General features: G+C 36.7%; 1 protein-coding gene across 1 annotated transcript; it reads right to left on the bottom strand.

Annotated features, from left to right (window-relative positions):
* Positions 1–6,084: 6,084 nt before the first annotated feature.
* LOC131143515 (oleosin H2-like) lies at positions 6,085–6,931 on the bottom strand. Its single transcript, XM_058091874.1, has one exon. The coding sequence runs from the start codon at positions 6,929–6,931 to the stop codon at positions 6,431–6,433; it is 501 nt and encodes a 166-aa protein (XP_057947857.1). The 3' UTR covers positions 6,085–6,430.
* Positions 6,932–25,020: the final 18,089 nt, after the last annotated feature.

Genomic DNA, 25,020 nt, shown 5'->3' with positions numbered 1-25,020 from the left:
AAATACCGAGAGTGGTCCTGAGGTAGCTTGAATTTCGTCGACGAATACAGGGTCTCGTCGATGAAATTTGTGTAGGACTCGTCGACGAATATAGGGTCTATTATATATATAAACGGAATCCGGGATTCATTTCATTTTAAAAAAGTCTCTCTCTCTCTCCCTACAACTTTCTCTCACTTCTCTCTTCATTTCCGGCCCTACTAGTTGCCGGATCGACGATCCGAGGCTACCACGACGCTCCTGGTGAAATTCCCTACAAGTTTGCCGGAGCGGATCGTCGAGAAAACGAAGTTGGATTTCATCCCAAATTCTGGGTAAGGTCTTTTATTGAGTTTTTGGCTTTATGGTAGTTATAAGAAATGACATAGGCGGAAAAATAATAATATTTTGTTCTGGGATATTGTGTTTTCAGGAGGTTGATCTAGGAATCCTGCGGGTATAGAGCCAGATTTTTATAGGGACTTTTCAAAGTTGAGGTAAGGGAAATATGCTATGCTAGGAGTTTTAATAGAGTTAATAGAGATTTCATAAATATATTTTTATGTCAGTTTATTATACTGTTTTTAAAAAAAATGAGCATAAATATTTGTGTGGCCTAAGTAGACTTTTCATGTGAAGAATGAACTTATACAATTGTTATGAAACATCATACTATACTAAATACAAAGATATAGATAGTATATACATTTGATATGGTTTTCTAGCATATGATATGATACAGAGATAGATTTATATTTGCAGAGAAATGTACATGCATATACAGTTTTATATGAATAGTTCATGAAACTGTTATATACATATATTCAAATACATGTATACAGATGCTCAGATCAATATTTTATATTACATTTTATTACAGAATGGTATATACATATATACAGTGTTATAACCTGCAATGTTTTTCCTATTACCATAACATACAGAACACAGATAGAGTATATATATACAGAATGCACAGATAGATATACAGAGGTACCATCAAGATGCTACAGATATAGTGTTTACAATACAGAAAGACAGAGTTATGATAATTTGGGGAACACGATGAAAACAGTAAAAGAGTATATATGTGTATATATGTATATAGTATCAGATCCCTGAGGAAAGTTACACAGACCGATACAGATTACAGAGCACGGTACTGTTGTTAGATACACATAGAGTGCAACCACATAGCTCAGGATAGTATGTGGATACCGTCAGTCGTGCTCGGAGAGTATGCAGCTCCCCAGTACACTGGGTTGAGGGAGCCGATTTGACGAGGTAGTAGTCAGTCCCGATCTTAGGAGGGGATGCAGTTTGGTCGGGTTGAGGTAGTGTAGAGTATGATGACCTATCTAGAGGACCGACCAGATAGAGTTCCGCCTACGGGTCGCACAACCCTGTCATGAGGGGTCAAATTATGACGTACAGAGTCCCAGGGATAAAGTACAGATATTTATATATTTACAGTTTTACAGTATAGTATGATATTATCAGTATGAAAAGTAGAAAAATATAGATGATACAGTGTACTTTAAATTGAGAAGGAAAGATATGTTTGAAAGATATGATTTACAGATTGTTTATTGCATTACAAAACAGTTATTATTTTAAAAGCATACTTAGTTGCCACACACTAGTGATAGCATATTTCCACTTACTGAGCGTCAACTCACCCCTTTATTCTAACATTTTTCAGGTGAGCCAGATAGGCGAGCAGATCAGGCTCGCGGATAGAGAGAGTGTTTGGTCACCCTGGTTATAGGGTGAGTTTTTGGCAAAATTGTGTATGTTTTTGGAATAGATGATACTGGAGTGGCATTTTTGTATGGTCTGTATATTCTAAAATCTGGTATTGTACAGTTTATGTATGAATGGTTTCATGATATATGTTTCCACTGCGTAGGAATGTTTACTGTATATATATAAAAAGAAAAAAAATGATAGAATTTTGAGGTCGTTACACTTTTACTCTAAAGCTGAGCAACTTTTGAGTCTCCTCAAGGCTCCTAAGTCTTCATCTTTGTCATCTCCCTTTGCTGTAGATAACATCACCACATATGCCATGTCAGGTATTAGGTCATTGCCTAGTGTCTTTTGTGTTTTTCAATCCGATAAAATTAGCCCTTGGATAATTGATACAAGGGCTACTGATCACATTATACATTTGACATCTATGTTTCATGCCTACTCTCGTACGTACATGGCTGCAAGGGTTGTTCGGGGAGATATCTCTCTACCAGCTGTTTCTGTCCTGGATTTTATGAAGATTTGTTTGGGTTTATTGGGCCTTACACGCGTACGTACATGGAGGGCCCGTTAGTGGGTTTGGGCCGTGGGGGTGTTTTGGGCTGAATTTCTGTGGACGAGGCCCACAAGGTTACAAAAGGATCCGAATTATTTCTAACTCAGGTTTGTCAAATCGATCCATTAAAATTTATGATTTTATTTAGTTATTATATTAAACTAGCAGCGTGATCCACATGTTACATCATATTGTTCTAATATTGAATAAATCTTATGAAAAAATATATTAAAACATTTTTTAATATTGAATAAATCTAAAAAAAATCTATGTTTCATGCCTACTCTTGTATTACGTCTAGTGTTCAACTGCCGAATGGATAGAAGGTTGAGTTTACTCATATTGGTACTATCAAGCTTTCTAATGATTTATGCTTAACTGATGTGTTGTGTGTCCCTGCATTTAACTTCAATCTTCTTTTAGTCAGCAAATTGACTTCCAACTCACACTTATGGCTGTATTTTACTTATTCACATTGCTATATATAGGAACTTGTGAGCAAGAAGATAATTGGAGTGGGCAAAGTAACTAAAGGACTTTATTACTTGATGTCACCTGGATTTCAGGACCTTCCAGAATCAGAATATGCTATAGCTACTTCTTTTTTACCATATTCAGTTCATTGTATGAAATTTGCTTTGTCTGAAAAAGATCTTTGGCATTGTCGTTTGGGACACCTTTCTAGTTCAAAACTATCTTTGTTACATAATGACATTCCAAGCATAAATAAAGGCAGTCTTCATACTTCTCACATATGCCCATTAGCAAAACAACACAAGTTATTATTCAAACCAAGTTCGATCCACACAACAAAACCTTTTGAAATGATACACTGTGATATTTGGGGTCCTTTTTCTACATGTGCAATGGATGGTTCTCGATATTTTTTTGACTATTGTAGATGATTACTCAAAATACATGGACATTCCTTATGGCACAAAAATCTCAGACTTGGTCCATTCTATAGTATTTTGTTCAATTAGTTTCCACTCAGTTTGAGACCAAAATCAAAGTATTAAGGTCAGATAATGGTCTTGAATTTAATATGAAGGATTTTTTCTAATCAAAAGGAATTATCCATCATTTGAGTTGTGTGGAAACACCTCAGCAAAATGTTGTCGTTGAGCAAAAACACCAAAACCTATTAAATGTAGCTTGAGCCTTAATGTTTCAAGCTTCTTTACCCTTAAAATTTTGGGGGGATTGTATCCTTACAACCACATATTTGATTAATAGAACACCATCTTCAGTTTTAAAAGGCAAGTCACCGTATGAAATGTTATTTGGAAAGCCACCCTTTTATGATCAATTACGTATTCTTGGCTATCTTTGTTATGCATCAACACTTAGTCAAAACATATCAAAATTTGATTCTTGAGCAAAGTCATGCATTTTTATTGGCTATCCTCATGGCATTAAGGGTTATAAATTGTATGACTTGCATTCGAAGATAATTTTTGTATCTCGTAATGTGATTTTTCATGAAACCATCTTTTCCTTTGCATCAAATAAACATCCTCACACCGACACAACTCTTACTCCAATAACCCCTAATCATGTACCTAAGTATGAATGTCATGATGACATATTTAATGTCAAACCTCACAGAATCATCCACAAGCACAATCAAGTCGTCTTCTTGCAGATTCTATTACTTCATCTTCGATTTTTCCTACCACAGATGCAATTCCTATTTCAGTTTCTACAGAGCCAGACACATATCACAATGAGTCACCCTCAGTAGACACACCCCTTCCAATCCTGCAGACCACTCACTACCACTTGTCGACATACCTTTCATTCCATGAAGGTCTACCAGAAATAGGAAACATGCTAGTTATTTAAAGGACTTTCATTGTTATGCTGCAGACCACTTTAAGGATGAATCTTGCTCATCAGGTACATTGTATCCTTTATCATCAATTCTATCTTATCATCGTTTGTCTCCATCTCACAAATGCTTTACACTAGCATTATCCATGCATCATGTGCCTCTTAGTTTTTATGAAGCTTCTAAAGTCGCACATTGGTGTGATGCCATGGATGTCGAAATTAGGGCACTTGAGGAAAATAAGACCTAGACTCTCACTAACCTACTGGCAGGAAAGACTCCCATAGGATGCAAGTGGGTTTATAAAGTGAAGCACAAGGCTGATGGAAGCATTGAGCGATATAAGGCTTGTCTGGTCACAAAGCGTTATACGCAATGTGAGGGGATTGACTATCAAGAGACTTTTTCACCTGTTGTGAAGATGAACACAGTGAGATCAATATTAGCCTTGGTAGCTATTCATAACTGATACTTACATCAACTGGATGTAAATAACGCATTTTTGCATGGAGACCTTGAAGAAGAAGTATATATGACTATTCCTCCAGGTTATCATACTTCATCACAATCACAAGTTTTGCATTTAAATAAATCTCTTTATGGATTAAAACATGCTTTGAGGCAATGGTTCTTTAAGCTCTCCAATACTTTGATTTCTAATGGATTTAATATTCAGTCTGAAAGCAGATAAATCTCTGTTCATCAAGAAGGCTGGTACAATTTTTATTGCTCTATTGGTTTATGTGGATGACATTGTGCTTGTTTCCAATGATGCATCACCAATTCCAAAATTTGCAACATTCTTAAATACTCAGTTCAAATCAAAGGACTTAGGACCTTTAAAATATTTCCTTGGGTTGGAGATCTCTCGAGCAAAGCAAGGTATTTTGGTGTGCCAACGAAAATATGCACTTGATTTGTTAGAAGATGCTGGAATGTTAGCAGCTAAGCCAACAAACTTTCCAAGGAACGTTAGCACAAACTTTCCTTGAGGATCATCATTTAAAACTCTCTTGATATGAAGGTGATTTATTGGCCGATGTTACACATTATAGGAGATTAATTGGTCGATTACTTTATTTCACAGTTACAAGGTTTTATATCTCTTACTCGGTAAGAGTTCTCAGCCAATTCTTGACTGAACCTAGAAAACTACATCTTGATGCTGCTGTAAGTGTCTTGCACCTCACAAGGGTTGTTCTACTATAGTTCTTCTTTAATACATCTGAAAGTTTTTCAGCTAGACGCTCAGTAACATGAATTTGTGTATTTCTGGCTCCACTAAAGAATCAGAATACATGGCTATGGGTATTGCCACATCATAATTAGTTTAGTTTGGATGCTGCAATTATTCAGTAAATTCACAGGTTGCCTTGCTATTTTGTGACAACAAAGGTGAATTGTCTATATGTCAAAACAGATTGTCAATTGGCTTTCAGCAATATTTTGTTCAAGATGGGTAAGCATGTAAAAATACAGTTAAAATTCTGTTATCTTCTGGTTCATGTCAACCATCAGCCCATACTGCACTTCTGCATCAAGAATTTGCTACTCTGTTATTGTTAAAATCCAGTTGTGATTATTTGTTATTCAGCGTGTGTTATTCTGTTGTGTCTATATATATTCCCTCTTGGGTACAACAAGTAGAATAAGAAAAATATAAGAAAAATGAGCAGCATTCACTCATCTCTCTGCATTCTTGATCACTTTGCAATCTTAAAAATTACAATGGTAATAATATTTATTACTATGAAATAATTATCAACAAAAAAAAAAAGGAAAAAAATTGTTATTATTATTTTAAGGATAGTAATATATAAAAATAAAAAATAATATTACTACTAGCAAAAATTATTGTCACAAAATAAAAATAATAATACAAAGTTTAAGTTATCATGCACAGAAATTTTTATAAAAAAATATTTTATGTTTTACTCCATTATAGAAGTCGCTGAAGAATATTAAATATTAAAGAAAACTAAAACTCTTATTAAATTACATTGCAAAACAATTCTATTCCATTATTACTCCTCATAGGAATTACAAACCATACCACCCTATTCTTATATATTGATGACATGCCTGCCCTAGCTTCTTCATCATCTACTTTCCCTTGCATTAATTACTCTACCAAATCCCGTAAATATATAGGGACACACCAAATCACAACAGCCCCCTTTTCTTTATTTCTAAAAAGTTTGGGCCACAACCCAAATTGACTCGGTCCATCAAAACAACTGCATACTATCCATAGATACGCCCTCCTGTTCAGCCCATTCCCCTTCTCTGTGTTAAGCTTCATTTCTTCCTTCTCAGGTCCGACCGGCTTCGTGGGCCATACTCTGGACTGTCTGGCTCATTTCCCGGGTCTTCTGGCCCACCTGACCCGCCATCTCCTGCATGCGAATCTTGGCCCGGTCCAGCTGGCCCGGCAAGGTGGCGCGGGCCTCCCGGACGAAATCGAAGAAGGATGACAGGGATGAGAGCCCGGTGAGCCCAAGTGCTCCGGAGACCAGAAATGAAAACACAGCGAGCCCAATAACGACGGCCGCTGGCAGCAGTACCGGGCTGAAGATCAGGAACAGAGGGGTGGCGGCGGCGAGAGCGACAAGGCTTCCGACGAGGGTGAGGCCCGCCAGGAAGAGAAGGGCGGCGCCGAGGGGGACGAGGGCGACGACGGCCAGCACTTGGGCAGCCGATGGGCCTATTTTGGGCCGCTGCGAGTGGATTTGAACCTGGCGCTCGGCCATGGACGATGCTCTGGTTTTTGTGCTGATGAGAGAGAGAGAGAGGAATGAAAGAGGAGGCTGCATGGAGAAGATTTTAAAAGCGACGGGGGGTTCAGGGAAGATAGGACACGTGGAGGGAGACGGAGAGTGCAGGCTTGCATGAGGAACAGGTGGCGGCAGGGGGCTTTCGGGGGATATATCTCTCTGCCAGCTGCTTCTGTCCTGGATTTTGTGAAGATTTGTTTGGGCTTGTTGGGCCTTACACGCGTACGTACATGGAGGGCCCCTTAGTGGGTTTGGGCCGTGGGGGTGTTTTGGGCTGACTTTCTGTCGACGAGGCCCACAAGGTTACAAAAGGGTCCGAATTATTTCTAACTCAGGTTTGTCAAATTGATCCATTAAAATTTATGATTTTATTTATTTATTATATTAAACTAGTGACGCGATCCACATGTTACATCATATTGTTCTAAATCTTATGAAAAAATACATTAAAACATTTTTTTTATTATATTAAACTAGCGACACGATCCACATGTTACATCATATTGTTCTAATTCTTATGAAAAAATACATTAAAACATTTATTTTATTATATTTCACTTGATTCATAGGTTTTTGTGCAAATTTATAGTCCCTTATAACATAACATATAGAAAATATTCATCTATTACAATATTACGAAATAAAAAACTTGAACACATAAACTGCAGAGACTGGAGCTTTTTTAGTGGAAGTTTGGAAGAACATAGAAGAGATGGTGTCCAATGCGTTGTTGTCAATTATATCATACTTCAACAATAAAGTACGATTCTATGCAAATGAAATGTTCATGGCTTGATTTTATTAGATGAAACATAACTTGTAATGAGAGGATATATGGAGAGGTGATGTTTCATCTTTCACATCATGTATACAATAATGTGAATTTCGGCAACATTTTATGTATTTTTGGAGCATTCCACATTTTAATAAACCTACAAGTTTCAAATTCATGTTGATATCAACAACATTAAAGGTTGTCTCAAAATTCTAATGTTCAAATATTCATTTACAACGCAACAATTACAACATTTATAAAATTTATTTTCATATCATATTCGCGGTAAGTTAGGTGTAGCTTTTATAGAAGATAAGATAAGGAAGGGACGACTCAGATGGTATGGACACTTGTAATGTAGGTCACTTAGTGTGTTAGTAAGGAAGAGTGAGTTAGTTACTATGAGGGGCAGTAGAAGCGGTAGGAGTAGACTTAAAATAATTTGGGAGGAGATAGTGAGTAAAGATTTAATATTCCTGAATCTGTCAAAAAGAAATGACCCATGATTGTATAAATTGGTGGAAAATGATTAAAATAATCAACCCCGCCTAGTGGAACTTAAGGTTTGGTTTTGTTGTTGTTGTTATCAACATATGAAACTACAAAGGTATAAAAAAAAATTGATGCATTCAAAACACAATAATTAAATAAATTCAAAGATATATATATTTTTTTGAGGATCGATGAATCAAATGATATTTCTGTTCTTATTTTTGTCTTTTTTTTTTTCTCTTCGAATCAAACTTTTCTTTGCCATAATAGTTTGGTTCCTAATAGTTAGTTCCTATTTGTTAGTATCAATGACACAAGTCGGATCCTAGATGTAGAAATATAATAGAAGACCCTCTCCATTGAAAGAAATGAGATTATCACGAGTTCCATACAAATTGATCCAAATATTAGACTTGAGTTCCCAAATCCCAAACATGAGCTTAATTAAAGGGGAAAAAGTTAAATTCTTGAAATGAATAATATTATTGTATACCTCAATGATATGTTTCAAGTTCTAAATTGTTTAATGATAGACATGTGCTATTAAAGTATTTTTACAAATCTATTTTAATATTTCAATAAACTAAATAACACCTGTAGACACTCCATTTTGATTGGGGCCAAATATAACAAAAATTACACATTTTTATTTCATTTTTGAATATAACAGAAAATTTAAAAAAATACAAAAAAAAATCGGAATACAACGGAAAATAAAAAAAGAACAAGAAAATTATGATTACAGTGATACCAAAAAAAATAAAAATAAAAATAATACACAAAGAATATGCAGGAATATTCGGATGTTCTTGCTGGCATCTACACACACGCACAAAGAGAAAAGTTAGGGGAAGATCGGCAATAAAAGATAGGATGATTTCTTTCTTAAAATTAATTGATCTGCAATAAAATTGAAAGGTTTGTTTCTAAAAAATTGAATGATTTATAATAAAGTGGGATGGTTTGCTCCCTAAATCGTCTGATCTACTTGAGACCCACATGGAAGGAAATTGACAAGAGAAATTTGGTTTCAATGATCTTAAGCCTATAATAAAATTTTTTTGTCAATAGGAAAGCATAAGTATGAAAAGGCAATCTGCTGAGAATTCCACTTGTAAGTTTATCCCACATTGAAAAAATTGTATGGATGATTGGTGCTTATATACATGGTTGAGCCCAAGACCAAATAAACTTAAGCTTTTGGGTCAAGTTGGTGTTCACCCATGTGTACCAAGCCCACTCATGGGCTCCTTCAGTCCTAACAAGTGGTATCAGAGCAGACGGTTCGTAACTTTGGGTGAGCGACATCGTAAAAGTCGAGACGTAAAGCTAATTCTCCAGACGTGCTAACAGTTGGAGGACCAAGTGTGTGACCAAGGCCAATAAAGATCATCTAGGCCTGGGATGGATCCGAATAGGGTCAAGACGTGGGAGGTAGGATTGGTTCAGAGGCACGTGGAATGCAATCTGAAGCACGTAAGGCACCACTGGTAAGGCCCACTTGAGCAATTGTTGGGGAATTGAGTTTACTCGCATTATGGAGACAAATTCTGTTCAAGGAGGAACAATTGGAGCTCACAAGTGAGGGAAATATTGTTGACAATTCCACTAGTAAGTTCGTCCCAAATTGGAAAAATTGTATGGATAATGGGTGCTTATATACATGGTTGGACCCAAGACCCAATAGGCTTAAGCTTTTGGGTCAAGTTGGTGTTCACCCATGTGTATCGAGCCCACCCATAGGTTCCTTTGGTCCTAACACAGACCAGTAATTAGGAAATCGACAGTAGGGAAAGGATTGATCTAGTTCCTAAATGGTTTGATTTGGTCTTTAATGTTAGTCGAGGCCCTAACCCTATAAATAGAAGCTTTTGCAAAAGTAATAAACGCATAAGACGATTGAGAGCCTATCTGAGTGATAGACATATACACACAGAGAGATATTTAGAGAGTCTCCCAAGAGACACACACATCCAATGTCTCTTAAGAGATACGCATTAAGAGGCATTCTGAAGTAGTGGTGAAGAAAGTAAAAAAATTTTGATTAAGAGAGGATCGGACTAGACTGAGCCAATCCAGAGCAGATCAAGAATTTAGAGTAATCTATGGACAGAATTCATGGAGGAGTCTCAGGGCAGAGATTCAAAGCCAGAGGCAAGTAGGAATCAACTTTGGATATGAAGATTGGAAGAGTAGAAGACCAAAGGTTGGTCAGGTTTTGTTTTTTTTGTTTTGCCCAATTTTCATAATTAATCATGCAATCCTAGTTGTAATAATCCCCAAAAAAAAAGTAACATTGAATAAAATACAAGTCGGATCCTAGATATAGAAATATAATAGAAGACCCTCTCCATCAAAAGAAATGAGATTATCATGAGTTCCATACAAATTAATCCAAATATTAGACTTAAGTTCCCAAATCCCAAACATGAGCTTAATTAAAGGGAAAAAAGTTAATTCTTGAATTGAATAATATTATTGTATGCCTCAGTGATATGTTTCAAGTTCTAAATTATTTAATGATAAACATGTGCTATTAAAGTATTTTGACAAATCTATTTTAATATTTCAATCAACTAAATAACACCTATAAATATAATGAACACAAAATCATTTGATAGTTAACCTTCAATCTTCACTTTATAGCCTTCTTTGGCTACTTTGTGGATGTTGGACCACTCATCAATTGGATTATCAATAACGGAATGCACAATATTTCAAGAGAAATGAATCTCCATAAGTCTAAGAGTAAGGAAACAAAGAAAGGCATTTGGGAGAGCTATTAGCACAATATAAACCATAAGCTACCTTGCTAGATGCTTGATGGGTGCTACTTTGAAAGAAATAAGAAACTCTCAATCCTCATAATGGATGCAATAACACTATCAGTATCTTGGTTGTTGCAGTAAAAAATGATGGGATATAAAGTGTTTTTAGGTCAAAACTCACTAAAACTTCATCATTCACAATTTTTGTTGTAGTTGTAATTCCACTACATTATAAGTCTATATACATGGAAATGCCAAGCTCGCGAGCTCCCATAATTTCGAAGTTAACTCTATTATAAATATCAAACTTTGATTTTGGTATAAAGAAGGTTGTAGTGCTAGTGTTGTTGTGAAAATATATTATTTTTCATAATTGGCTTAGTTAGAAAAAAAGGGGAGAAATTTTGACAGTTATAGTTTTTAGCTTTTTATAAGACTCTATGGAAGGTAATGAGAAATTGATCTTAAAAGTTGTTTGAATTTTTCTTTCAAGGCATAACATTCTATAACAAAATTTGAGGCTAGTTAGCAAAATAGTAATGGCTTACCTAAAAAAAAAATAAAAAGTAAAAATAAAATATTGTTTATGGTGTGACTCTTATATTTTGGATTTCATAAACAAAGAAGGAAGAAAAAAAACATAAAGGGACAGCACGGCAGGGACTCGTTGATGAGTGCCCTGTGCTTGTCGACGAGTAGATCCTGAGAGCAGAAAAATCTTAGAATTTTGGAGATACCGAGAGCACAAAAATGGGCTCGTTGACGAATTCCCTATTCTCGTCAATGAGTTCTCTTCTTTGGATTGTCGACGAATCCCCTGTTCTTGTCGATGAGTGCGCCTGGGCTACGAACAACTTTTTGAATTTTGAATTTGAAAGTTGGGGTGGTTGGGTAATTGGAGGGAAACCTCCGAAACACTGTTATATATATCATTCTGGGCATGTATTGAGAGAGTGTGATCATTTTGAGAAGTGTATTGTGTACTTTGAGATTTCCTTAGTGAAATTCTTGTGACATTTCTTTTGTGGATGTAGGATTTTCCAAATCACATAAATCTTGTTATTGTTCTTGATTGTTTATCATTTTCTGGTTGAGTTTTCATTTACTTGTTGTATTTATTCCACCGTGCTTAGTATTTATCCCAACCATATCACAACAAATTTGTATTAGAGCGATTGCTGTTATGGCGTCAGAATCATCTTCTGCAAGATTTGACATTGTCAAATTTGATGGAATTGGAAATTTTGGTTTAAGGAATGGGAAAGGCATTACTTGGTGTTCAACCAAATGGGATGGATGAAGCAACATGGGAGAATTGCAAGCAAGGGCTGCTTCTACAATACGCTTGTGTTTGGCCGACAAAGTACTCTATCGGGTGATGGAGAAGGATTCTCCAGTAGTTATATGGAGAAAGTTAGAGAGTCGATACATATCTAAATCTCTCAATAATAAACTTTTTCTTAAGCAACGTTTGTATTGGCTTAAAATTGTTGAAGGATCAAACTTAGATCAACATATTAATGCCTTCAATCAAATTATTAGTATTTTGATGAGAGTTGATGATAAGCTTCATGAGGATGACAAAACTTTGATGTTGTTAAACTCTTTGCCCTCGACTCATACCTATGAAAATCTTGTGACCACTCTTACGTGGGGAAAAGAAACTCTTGATCTTAAAGAGGTAACAAATGCTCTGCTAAATTTTTATCAAAGATTGAAGATATGTGATGAAGGAGAATGACTTATGGTAAAGGGTAATAACGAGTGAGGCAAAGGAAAATCCAAACATGGATCAAGTTAGAAATCCCAAAATCAATCCAAGAAGAAGAAAGAAATTCGGTGTTATAAATGCGGTAAAAAGGGGCATGTGAAATCGGAGTGTCCAAATTGGAAGAAGGGAAATTCTGAAAAACATGAGGGCACTTCAAAATCTGCGAATGTTGTTCAAGAAGGAGATTCAACGTGTAGTGATGGTGATGTTCTATCAGTTTTAGCGGGGTCGAAAAATCTAATGGACTCTTGGATACTTGACTCGACATGTTCTTATCACATGACTTCGAATAAGGAGTAGTTCGACACTTACAGGTTAGTGAATTCTGGATCAGTTCTTATGGGTAATGATGCTTCTTGCAAGATCATAGGAAATATAAAGATAAAAATGTTTGATAGTGCGGTAAGAACGTTATGTAATATAAGACATATACGAGATTTGAGGAAGAGTTTGATATCACTCGGTACTTTGAATTGTAATGACTTTAATTACGTCCAAAGGTGGAGTTCTGACGGTATGGAAAGGTAATCTGACTGTAATGAAAGGGCAGAAACTGGATGGAAATATCTACACATTGCAGGGAACTACCATTGTTGGTAGAGTTGCTGCCGTAGATATTGAATCAGATGAGACCGTCTTGTGGCATATGTGCCTTGGGCATATGGGGGAACACGACATGAAGGAACTACACAAGAGAAAACTGTTGAAGGGCTTGAAATCATGTCAGCTAGAATTTTGCAGGATTTGTGTTCTTAGAAAAAAGAATAGGGCAGAGTTCAGATCAGTTATACACAAGACAAATGGTATTCTTGATTATGTGGATTCAGATGTTTGGGACCCAATTAGAGTCGCATCAAAGGGTGTACATGTGTATTATGTGAGTTTCATTGATGATTACTCATAGAAGGTTTGAGTTTACTTCATGCGTTACAAATTAAATACGTTTACCAAGTTTAAGATTTGGAAGGCTGAAGTGGAAAACCTGACAGGGAGGAGAATCAAATACTTAAGGTCGGATAATGGGACCGAGTATCCTGATTCTCAGTTTATAGAGTTTTGTGCAGAGTTGGGCATCAAGAGACACTTTATAGTTCGTCGAACACCTCAGCAAAATGATGTGGCAGAACAGATGAACCAGACTCTTTTTGAAAGGGCTTGGTGTCTCAGATTAAATATAGGGCTACCAAAGAACTTTTGAATCGAGGTAGTGAGTATGACTTGTTTTTTGATAAACCGATCACTAAGGGTGTCACAAGAGGGTAGAGTCGTAGAAGAGGTTTGGACAGGAAATGTAGTAGACTACGCCGGATTGAAGGTATTCGGGTGTCCAACCTATGTTCACGTATCTAGTGAGGAGAGGTCTAAGATTGACCCAAAGTCTCGTCATTGCATCTTTTTAGGATATTCAGAGGGTGTGAAGAGGTACAAGCTATAGGACTCAGTGGCAAACAAGGTGGTGGTCAATAGGGATGTAGTCTTTTATGATAGGACTATGGTGAAGTGTACTCAAGAGTGTGCTGAATAGAAATAAAAGCCAAAAAGCTGGAGCAATGATGAACATGTTGTGTAGGTGGAGTTGGAAGCTCACGGCAACGGAAATGATCCTGGTCCTATGGTTGCAGGGAGTTCTAGTTCGAGAAACCAGCAAGTCGACGATATTCCTATATGGAGATCTAGACGCACTATCAGGCTTCCACCAAGGTATGGATTTGAAGAGTTAGAATCTTATGCTTTCCTTACTAGTTGCAACGATCCAACTACATTTCAAGAGGCAGTGCACAACCAGAAGAAAGATAGGTGGATAAGTGCGATGATTGAGTAGATGAAATCACTGCATAAGAACCAAACTTGGGATTTGGTGGAACTTCCAGATGGGAAGAGACTGATAGGTTGCAAATGGGTATATAGGAAGAAGGAGGCTATTTAGAAAAGGAAGGAGAGAAATTCAAGGCACGGTTGGTGGCAAAAGGATACTCACAGAAGAAGGGGATAGATTATGATGAGATATTTTCTCCAGTGGTCCGACATACTTCTATCAAAATTGTGTTGGGGTTGGAAGCTCATCATGATTTTCATTTGGAACAAATGGATGTGAAGATGGCTTTTCTTCACGGTGACTTGGAGGAACAAATATGCATGGTATAGCTAGAGGGATTCATTGAACCGGAAAAAGAAAATATAGTTTGTAGGTTGAAGAAATCTCTTTATCGGCTGAAACAGTCTCCAAGGCAATGGTATAAATGGTTGAATTCCTATATGATCAAGATTGGCTACAAAAGGTATGAGTATGACTGATGTGTATATGCGTATATGATCAAGATTCACAGTGCTCTGCCACAGAATGAAATATTTTTCACATTAAAGGGCTCTACCTTGAACTTGGCCGTCGAAGTACTCGCTATTAAAAAAATTATTATTATTATTATTTTTTTCTCTCCTCTGACAGCAGAAGTGAAGTCAACACTTGTCAGGATGACGTTAGCAACGACATTTGCGTTAGCTTCTGCGTTAGCATGATGTTAGCGCTCCATGGGGAAGATCCGCGCCTCGACCCGTGCTCCGACCCGACCCGATTCTTAATCCGGGTCTGTCACCCAAGTCTGGCACTGTTCATTATGTTCTTCATCATCGAATTTTCTTTTCCTTTTGAATTTTTTTTCACACCTTCAATTGAAAAATGATCCTCCTTCAATTGAAAAATTCCAAAATAATTTTCCGACACCTGATTTGAATCTTCGCGTACCTCAATCTGATCTGAACGAACCGCTCTAATCTTGAGCACTCCTATGGAAAAACTTCATATCTTAAAAATTTCTTTTGATTAGATCTACACCCAATCGAAACCGTGCTCTGATACCACTTGTTGGCGCGCATCGATTTTAATCTTCTGATCAACAAAATAAATCACACAAAAAACATTCACATAAAAATTGAGATGAGAGATTTTACGTGGTTCGGCAAGGTTGCCTACGTCCATGGAGCGTGCACTTGGAGAAAAATTCACTATGAAATGATGTCAGTACAAGATCTGATCAGTCTCTCCTCGATCCCAGATCCTCTGTACACCCATTTACCTTCAACCAGTTGAAGAAAAGTTCTTCCTAGAGAGAACCCCCCCTCTAACTCTCGTTGTACAAAATGACAAGCAATCCCTATATTTTCTCATGGATTACAAACATATATATGACACCACACAACCGTTGGATTTAGAGATGATCCAATGGCTGTGATAAAAGCCACAATAAAACTATTAACTAAGAAAACCCCTTTTAATAAGTCAATGTAACATAACAAGTCCAACACAGAGTAGAGTCACTTAGAAACATTTGTGTAGCATAGGAGGAATACATTGAAAAGAAATGTCTTGAATAAATTCTAACAAATGTGTTCATTTTTTCCCTTCAAAGACACATCACTGACTTTTAAATAATGCCACTGTATGCAACATATAGTACATATGCCCTTAAACTCCTTGAGTTATTTATATCATATTTTAGGAGTTTTGAAGTCATATGCACAATATACGACAATAACAACAATACTCACTAAGAACACAAAAAACATAAAAAAAAAAAAATTAATTAAAAAATATAGTAAAGCGAAAAATACAAAAAGGATAAATAAATAAAAAAGTCTTACCCATTCACATTACCAAAAGTCTCAATATCCAAAGAAAACTTAGAAAGTATACTTGCAACCTAGAAATAGGATTTAGATTCAAAAACTTAATAATAACAACTAATATAAAAGAAAATTCAAACATACAATAATAATTTTTTTCTTAAATTTCTTATCATGTCATATAACCTAGTCATCCATTTAGTTATTTGTAGAATCAGGGATCTAAGTCAATTTCAATTCATGCATATGATCTCTTTTTTACTAACATGGCAAGAAGGCCAAGGGAGGGGGATCTAAATTTGAGAAGCATGACCATTAATTAAAGAAAAAAGGGAAAAACCTTCACTATCCATGTCATCTCTGTTACAAAGCCATAATGAAAATTCGCACCATGGTGCTTGATCTGGGACTAGCTTGAGTGAAACAAAAAAGGCCAACACCTAGTGAATTGATGAATCAATATTATGGTTGGATGCGTCCAACAATTAGTGGATCAAAGGGGGGAGTTGATGGTGGTAGATGATGAAGAGGAGACGAATTTATCCTTATTTCCATGGGTGGAGTTTTTCTTTTTACAAATATTGCCCATAATGAATGACACTGGAAGGGTTTTGTAGGAGGTAAAATGGGAGGTTGAAGATGACGTTGTGTAGGATATGATTGTTGAAATGTGGAGTGGCATGGGAAATAAAGGGCTAAATAAGCCAAATGGACTTTTTGAATCTTAGAATCTTGGTGTTAGGACATGAAGGAACTTTTATTTCGGATGAATAAATTATGAAAGATAAGTTTAGAAACCAAATTTTGATTTTTATGGTTTTAGAAATAGTTTAACTAGTTTGGGTGGAGATTAGAAAAAGAGGATATTATGTGATTAGTTATCCAAAACATATGATTCTAATAGACAAGTTAAGACAAGAGAAATTGAATCAAAATAAATGTTTTAATTCTAAGATGGTAATATGGATGTTCAAAGAAAGATGTTTGAACAATTTCCAATCATGGTTTTTATGGATTGGATCATCATGTTTGTTGTTGCCGAAAATCAAATAACTTTCATAAATCGTTCCTTGATCGCAACCAGCTAAAAAGAATCAAGTAAGAATAGCTTGGAGGACCCGGGGTGTACTCCGGGGAATCACTCTGATGCTTAAGTAAGGGACTAATGAGAGGCTCTGAATTGCAATAGTAGAAATAAGTGAATATAAGATGCTTACCTCCTCCTAAGATCCCTTTTTATAGTGTTGGAGGCAAACCCTCCTTCAACTTGGCATTTATGAATGTGTCATTATGCTTAGGGGGTTATAGGTAACTTAAGTGTGTTGAGTCTGCTAGGGTTGGTCCTTCTAAACTGTCGTGTTAATCCCACCACTTTCATATCCAAATCTTTGGTATGTGTTGAGTCTACCAGCGTTCATTTGTCCAAAGCCTATTATCACATTCTTTCTCTTATTTTGAGAAATAGTAGCACACATTCATTTTTGCAAGCTACATAGTTCTTTCCTGTCAAATTTTGCTATATAACACACGATCTAAAATTCACGTCTCTTATCTTTATAGATTTGTTACTATAGGATGTTGGAAGAAAATATCTTTTTTTATCGTCCTAAGTAACAAAATTATAAAGAGAGACAACTGTAGACACCCTATTTTGCCAGTTATTATATAGCAAAATTTGAGCATTTTCCTTTTTTTTTTTTTTTAAATGTAAATTTTAGGCATATTTAGGTGGTTTTTGCTTTGAAAAAGTGCACCTTTTGTCTAACGTCTTTGCCTAGGCGCGGTCTCTCGTATCACTAATCCTTACCTTTCAATTCAAGTGCATGCATTAGACATTATAATAGTTTGTTTTTTTATTAATATAATCAATAATAAAAAATGATTTAAAAAAAATTGCATCCTTGGGCCAGTTTCTCAATTTCTTGCACTTGCACACACAAAAGAAACAAGTCTAGTTAGCAACAACCTATTAAGAAGCCCAAATTTTGGACCTTTTTTGTAAATTGAAGCCCACTGTGGGCCTATTGTTGGGTTTGTTTGAAATTGCAAACCCATGATAGGCCTAGCTTGGGTTATGATCTAGCTTAGAGGGATCTAATAAATAATATTAATGTTAAAAAAATCAAAAATAAAATCAAATTAGAAAATCTCTATTTGGGTAGCCCACCATAGCCTACCCCTTATTTCTCTCTATTTTAAGGCAAGCCTTAAAATTTCGCACCCACTCCTACCTTGTAACGACCTGCTCCTTTTTCACACACACACACACACACACACACACACACACACACACACACACACACATATATATATATATATATATATATATAAATAAATTATCATCACATCATACATTCCAGCTCTGCAGGTCACAATCCACCTGAGCCCATGGGCACCAGGGATATAATAAAACATACAACAGAAGCCTATGCAGCAGAAAGTATAAAATCATATACATCTCATCATAACGTGCATAACACATACCAGAGTCACTACAATTACTATCTCACAGTATATACATCTTAAAAATGAAATCTAGAGACAATCCCCACAAAACCTAACTGTTCCTACCAAAAACTTACTTTTCCAAAGAGGGCAAACAACTGATCTAGATTAGCGGGGCTTTTCCCGCTATCCTATCAGGGGCTCCTGAAAAATTTATAAGATTTAGGGGTGAGATACCTCTCAGTAAGGGAAATAAACTAATACCAGTGTGTGGCAACAAGAGTATTCTGTGTTCTACATATACCATACATAACATATTCAATACTGTTTATCAAATCTGGGAAAACATATGCATATCAAAACATGGCAGAACATACTACATTTTCATAAACATTTCTCATCTCATATCATAATAATAATAACATAAAAACAATCCTGGTAGGTTAGCTGGCTGTTGTCATGTATTACCCCCACATGACTGGGTTGTGTGGCCCGAATGGGGGGACCTGACAATAGTTGGCCGACCACTACCAAGTCAAACAGTAGTCTGTAGGTCTGATGGGTCTACCCAGACTGGTCCGTACACTAGGGGCGATAACAGTACACTTCTTGAAAATAACCATATCGACCATCCAATCTCACACCACTTTGTACAGCGGCATTAACACAGATATCATGATCACGAAGACCATGGACACATAGCAACGGTACCATGCAAGTGCTAGCCTAGACCAAGCCAACCAAGTTCTGATATCATATACATATACTAAAATCGTGATATATGGATATCTCATATTAATAATTATCAAATCAATCATATCATTTTTCACATATACATATTTCATGAAAATCATCGGCCCGTACGCTGGCAAATCACATAGCACAGCCTGTACGCTGGCAAATCACATAGCTTGGCCCGTATGCCGGCAAATCACGTAGCACAGCCCGTACGCCGGCAAATCTCATCCACATAGCACGACTCGTACGCCGACAAATCATATATATATATATATATATATATATCTCGGCCCGTACGCTGGTTTTCCATCATAGAAATCCATATCGTCCCCATTCCCAAAAAATAGTATTTCACAACATTTTTATACTCATGCCACACTAAACAAATTTTCCACGTATTCAACATATCATCATTTAAACAATGTTTTTCAAATATAAATCATATATATAAATATATTTATTTTTCCTAAAACCAGATGCTACATATATATACATGCATTTTCTCAAAACAAAACTAACTTAGTTTATCCCCTTACCTGATTCCTGAAAAGCCCCTAAGAAATTCTTTCCCGTACCCACAAGGTTCTCAACTCAATACCCTAAAAATGAAAACTCGCAGAATTAAAATTTAGTATTTTCGTACGTACAACATTTTCTATAACTACCACTAAGTCAAATTCGACTTAAAAAGTCTTACCTCAACTTAAGGATGATTCCCAACGTTTCCAATCAACACCCCTGGAATTGAAAATTTTCAGTATTAAAGTTTAGTATTTTTATCCGTATATCACTTTCTTCAATTGTCAAAAATCCAAATATTGAATATAAAGCCTTACCTTGGTTTTGGGATGAAATCTAACTTCGTTTCCCTGACGATCCGCTCCGGCAGACTTGTAGAGAACTTCGCCAGGAGCGTCGTGGTGGCTTCAGTTTGTCGATCTGGCGTAAAACTAGCCTGAAATCGAAGAGAGAGAGAGAGAGAGTCGTAAGAGAGAGAGAGAAGAGAGAGAGAGAGAGAGAGAGAGAGAGAGAGAGATAGAGAGGGCTTCCAAAAAATCTAAACAAGCTTCTTGAAGAAGCTTGAGTTATATTTTATATATAGTAATCATTAATTAAAATAAAACTTCTTGAAGAAGCTTTCACACTTTCTCTATATATATATATTTACCTTAAACCTATATATTAAATGCATATCATAATAACTTACATATATATATATATATATATATTCCTTATCATACTATTCATTTTACTTGTTAATTTAATTAATTAATTTTATTTTATTTTATTATTTTATTATTATTATTTTTTGAAAAATTTTATTTTTCTTGGTTACTACATACCTTCCTTATTGGCCAATTGAGGCTCTTCCTTCCCTTTTCTGCCTATAAATAGCAATCTCCATGAAGGTGGAAAGGGTTAGAAATTGAATTCCCATACATAGTGGAAGACACCATAAAGTGGAATAGAGACGATTTGAGAGAGAAAAGGGGGAATCACTGGGATAACAAAATAAAGAGAAAGAGAAAGAAGCTACATTGAAGGAGAAAGAGAGAGAGACCAGAGGTTAGTTCCCTCTCCCTAACTCTGTTTCATTTTTTGTTGGATTTATGAGTCTGTTCAACAACATTTTAAAAGGGGTTTTAAGTTTTTGATTTGTTAAAATTATCTAGTTTAACCTCGAATTCCCTCAATCAGAAACCTAAAATCTTGTAATGGGTACCTCAACCAGAACCCCAAATTCTTAATCAATCAAAATCCATAAACATGCCTTAGATTTTAAAATAAATAAATATAAAAAATAATAGAAAACCTCAAAATCTCCCAAACTTGTAGGAACCCAAACTTGGAAAATAAATAAGGAAGAGATAAATAAAGGAAAAGAAAGGAAAAAGAAGGAAATTGGTTTGGTAGGGCCCAAACCATCAACGGTTTCACTGAGTTGTGAAAAAAAACCATCGACGATTTTAGTCAACTGAGGTGGTCAACTGCCAAACCGTCGATGGTTTTGTTAAGGCAGGGAAAACCGTCGACGGTTTTCCTACGAGCCTGCTTACTTAAGGGATAAGCAAGGCATATTTTTCATTAACTCAAATATTCTCTCTCTCTCTCTCTCTCTCTCTCTCTCTCTCTCTCTCTCTTTTTCTCTCTCTACTGTAGGCTCACCTGGATCTCGTGATCACTCTGCGATCATTTTCGTCTCCTTTCTCGGCTTGACGATTTGTTTTCGGTGGCGGATCAGAAAACTAGGGTTTTGGATTTTCGAAACGTTAGCGATCTATTTTTCAGGAACAAGTAAGAGGATTAAGTTAAGTTAGGTTTTTTATCGAAATTTATCGATTAAACTGCATTATATGTATGTATACTTATGATTTCAAAGGTTATTTCAAAAACCAACTGTTCAAATGGACTTTACAAATATTGGGTTTATTATATGGTGATTGAATAAAATGAACGGTGGAAAGCTTGGTTTTGTCACACGAACTAAATATACTGTATTTTCTTGGTTGTTTAATTGATTATGTTTTAATACTAAACTCGTGTGGCATGAGAATAATCTATATGGTTTATTGTATAACCGAATTTAAGTATGGTTGTGAAAATATATCGTAGAATGGTGATTTACACTAGTTGTTAAACATACTGGAACTATTGATGTAAAATACTGGGTTTTATTTGATGGCTGAGGGTTAGGTTTTATTTGACGGTCAAGGGCCAGATTTTATTAAATGGCAAGTTTTATATGAAATGAGTTTATATCATAGTTTTTATTACTTAAATTGCATGATATGGTTTAAGAACCCTGCGGATCAGTTGTATTGTGAGCACAGTACCGTTGTTAGGGAATTACTATTTGGCTATGTGCGCCCACACTGTAGTGGAAGTGTAGGGTGGTTTCAACCAATTGACCTGCTTAAGGGTGCAGTACTTTCCCTAGGATCCGGACTAGGAAGCGGTAAGGCAATTGGACCTACAACGGGGTTGTGGATAACTGAAAACGCACTTGCAAATGGTTACTTTGACTTTGTTTGGGTTGATCCCCCAGGACAAAGTCCAGCCTTCGGACTGCACAACCCGTCATGGTGGTTAAGCATGTCATTTAGTCATCGAGAGTGTCTTTTACGCATATATGTTGATTTATGTAAATGATGTTATTTGTTTACTGAATTGGTTTATACTATGGAAATGAAAAGGGTATTTTCAACAGTGTAGGGTGAGTATAATGTATAAATGCTATCTTCGGTTAAATGGAGAACGAGATGTTTTCTCTATATTACTAAAACTCATGCTGCCCACACACTGATATTAATTTAATCTGCCTTACTGAGAAGTGTCTCACCCCAATATACAAATCATCTTTTTAGGACCATCTCGATATCGAGCTTAGTGAGCTCTAGGGCGGGGTGATAACTAGTTTTTGTGAGTGTCTACAGGAACTTTAATATGTTTCAGTTATGTTTGATGTCCCCGGATGTGTATTATGGTTGTATGGCCTGAGTTGTGTGTTTTTTTTTTGGTATTGTATTATGGTCTGTAATATGGATATTTGGAGACCTTTGTTTATAAAGGTAGTTTAGAACTCTGGTAATGTATTTTGGAGAATGTATTATTTATTTTTGTTGCATTTATATAATGAATATGGCATCAGGAACACAGATGTCACTAAAGTAGCACCCCGGGCCCCACGTGGTAGGTCGGGGTGTTACAAAATTGACATGGGTCTAAAAAACCAGACTTGAATACCCTAACCCTGAAACCTAGATCCACAAGCTCAGACCCTACTTAAGGACCCATGTCAAATTAACCCTGATCCAAGTAAGCCCTACTCAAGTCCAAGGACCCAAGTTTGACCAAACTGCTCGAACCCAGGTCTGACATGACTACCCAGACCCAAGTGAACTTTAACCTAGGTTTACGAACCCAAGCCCACCTAGACCTAACCCTAACCAACCCAAATAAAAACCGAACCCAAGCCCACCTACTCGAGATCGAGGTCAAACTTGGCTTGGGTCAATTGATCCATTAATCCAGACCACCCTAATCTAGGACCTTGCCTAACTTCAGCCCAAGATCCTAGGGCCCAATGGGGCCTAACTCAGCCTAGTTTCCACACATGTCCTTGGTTCAATACACCTAAACCCCAGGCCCAATTGACTTAAGCCCAACAAACCCAAACTTGGACCCTAGCCAACTTAAACTTAAACCTAAAACCCATATGACCAATCAAATCCTAGCCCAACAACCTATACTAAGCCCAAAATATATTGACCCAATTAAGGTTCAACCTAGCCCAAAACCATGAGGCCCAATAGGGCATGACCTCACTGAACCAACCCCACTTAAACTTGAGGCCTAACAAAATCTATCTCTAATCTAACCAATCCCCAACCCCAACCTAACCAGATCGAAACCCTAACTTAACTTGAGTTAACTCGGCTTGACCTGAACCTAATCCTAATAAACCAATTCCTTGTTTGGCACCCAAGAAAATCCAAGATAACACAAAGACACTAAGAAAATGAAATAAAGAGAGTAGAGAGGGTGAAGGGATAACCAGGGGACTCAGATCTTGTTGTGGATCTACCCATGGGGAGGGGCAAAAAGCTCGAAGCTCTCTGCCTAGCTTGCATTCGCTTGGACTTGCATAAATAGAGAGAAAGAATAAGGGTTAGAGAGGGAGTAGAGGAGAAAAGGGAAGAGGGTCAGAGATTAGAGAGATTAGGTAGAAAACAGAGAGTGAGACAAAAGGAATAGAGAGAGAGAGAGAGAGAGAGGACAAAGTTTACCTTTAGGGGGTGGATCCTCCGATAGAGGCCGTTGTTGGTAATGGCCATTGCAATAGAGAGAGGATGCTGAAGGGATGACTGTTGCTGGTAGTAGCTGGCTAGCCATGGTGGTTGGCAGCAATAAGTGAGAGAGAGAGAGAGAGAGAGAGAGAGAGAGAGAGAGAGTTAAGGGAGAAGAGAGAGAGAGAGGGAGGTAGCAGAGAGAAGAGAGTGAAATTTCAAGAGAGTTTGGGGAAAGAGGAGAGAAAAAAAGGAAAAGGAAAAAGACATATATATAGTGGGACATGTGTCATCGCCCGTATGGTGACACATGGCACCACTGCGTCCGTAGAAGTTTTGTGACGTCACCCGCGTGACGTAGCCAAATCCTAGCTATTGAAATTGTGTTTTCTTTGAACAGTTTGGATTGCGCCACGCCAGAGATCCAAGTTTAATCCCTTGCGCCTCTCACCATTTTCCATATGGTAGACTTTGGATTGTAAAAAAAGAAAGGTAAAAAAGAAAAATCAGAACCACCCATGTGTTGCCACGTGTTGCCAGGGATAGCTTATGTGTAGCAACCCTAGCCCATTGCTCGCCTTCCTTCCACCTGAATTGGGTCAACTCGGTTTGACCCGAGTCAACGCGCGCTAACTTGTTGATCCGATTCAAACTGGTTGAACCGATTTGACTCCCTAAATCGTCAGTTGTTTTTATTATTAATAAATTCATTTTTAATTACTTTTTAATTC

Source organism: Malania oleifera, chromosome 11 (genome assembly GCF_029873635.1).
Source record: "Malania oleifera isolate guangnan ecotype guangnan chromosome 11, ASM2987363v1, whole genome shotgun sequence".
Classification (NCBI taxonomy): Eukaryota; Viridiplantae; Streptophyta; class Magnoliopsida; order Santalales; family Ximeniaceae; genus Malania; species Malania oleifera.
The sequence above is the reverse complement of the archived record's forward strand: the minus strand, read 5'-3'. Positions and strand labels throughout refer to the sequence as shown.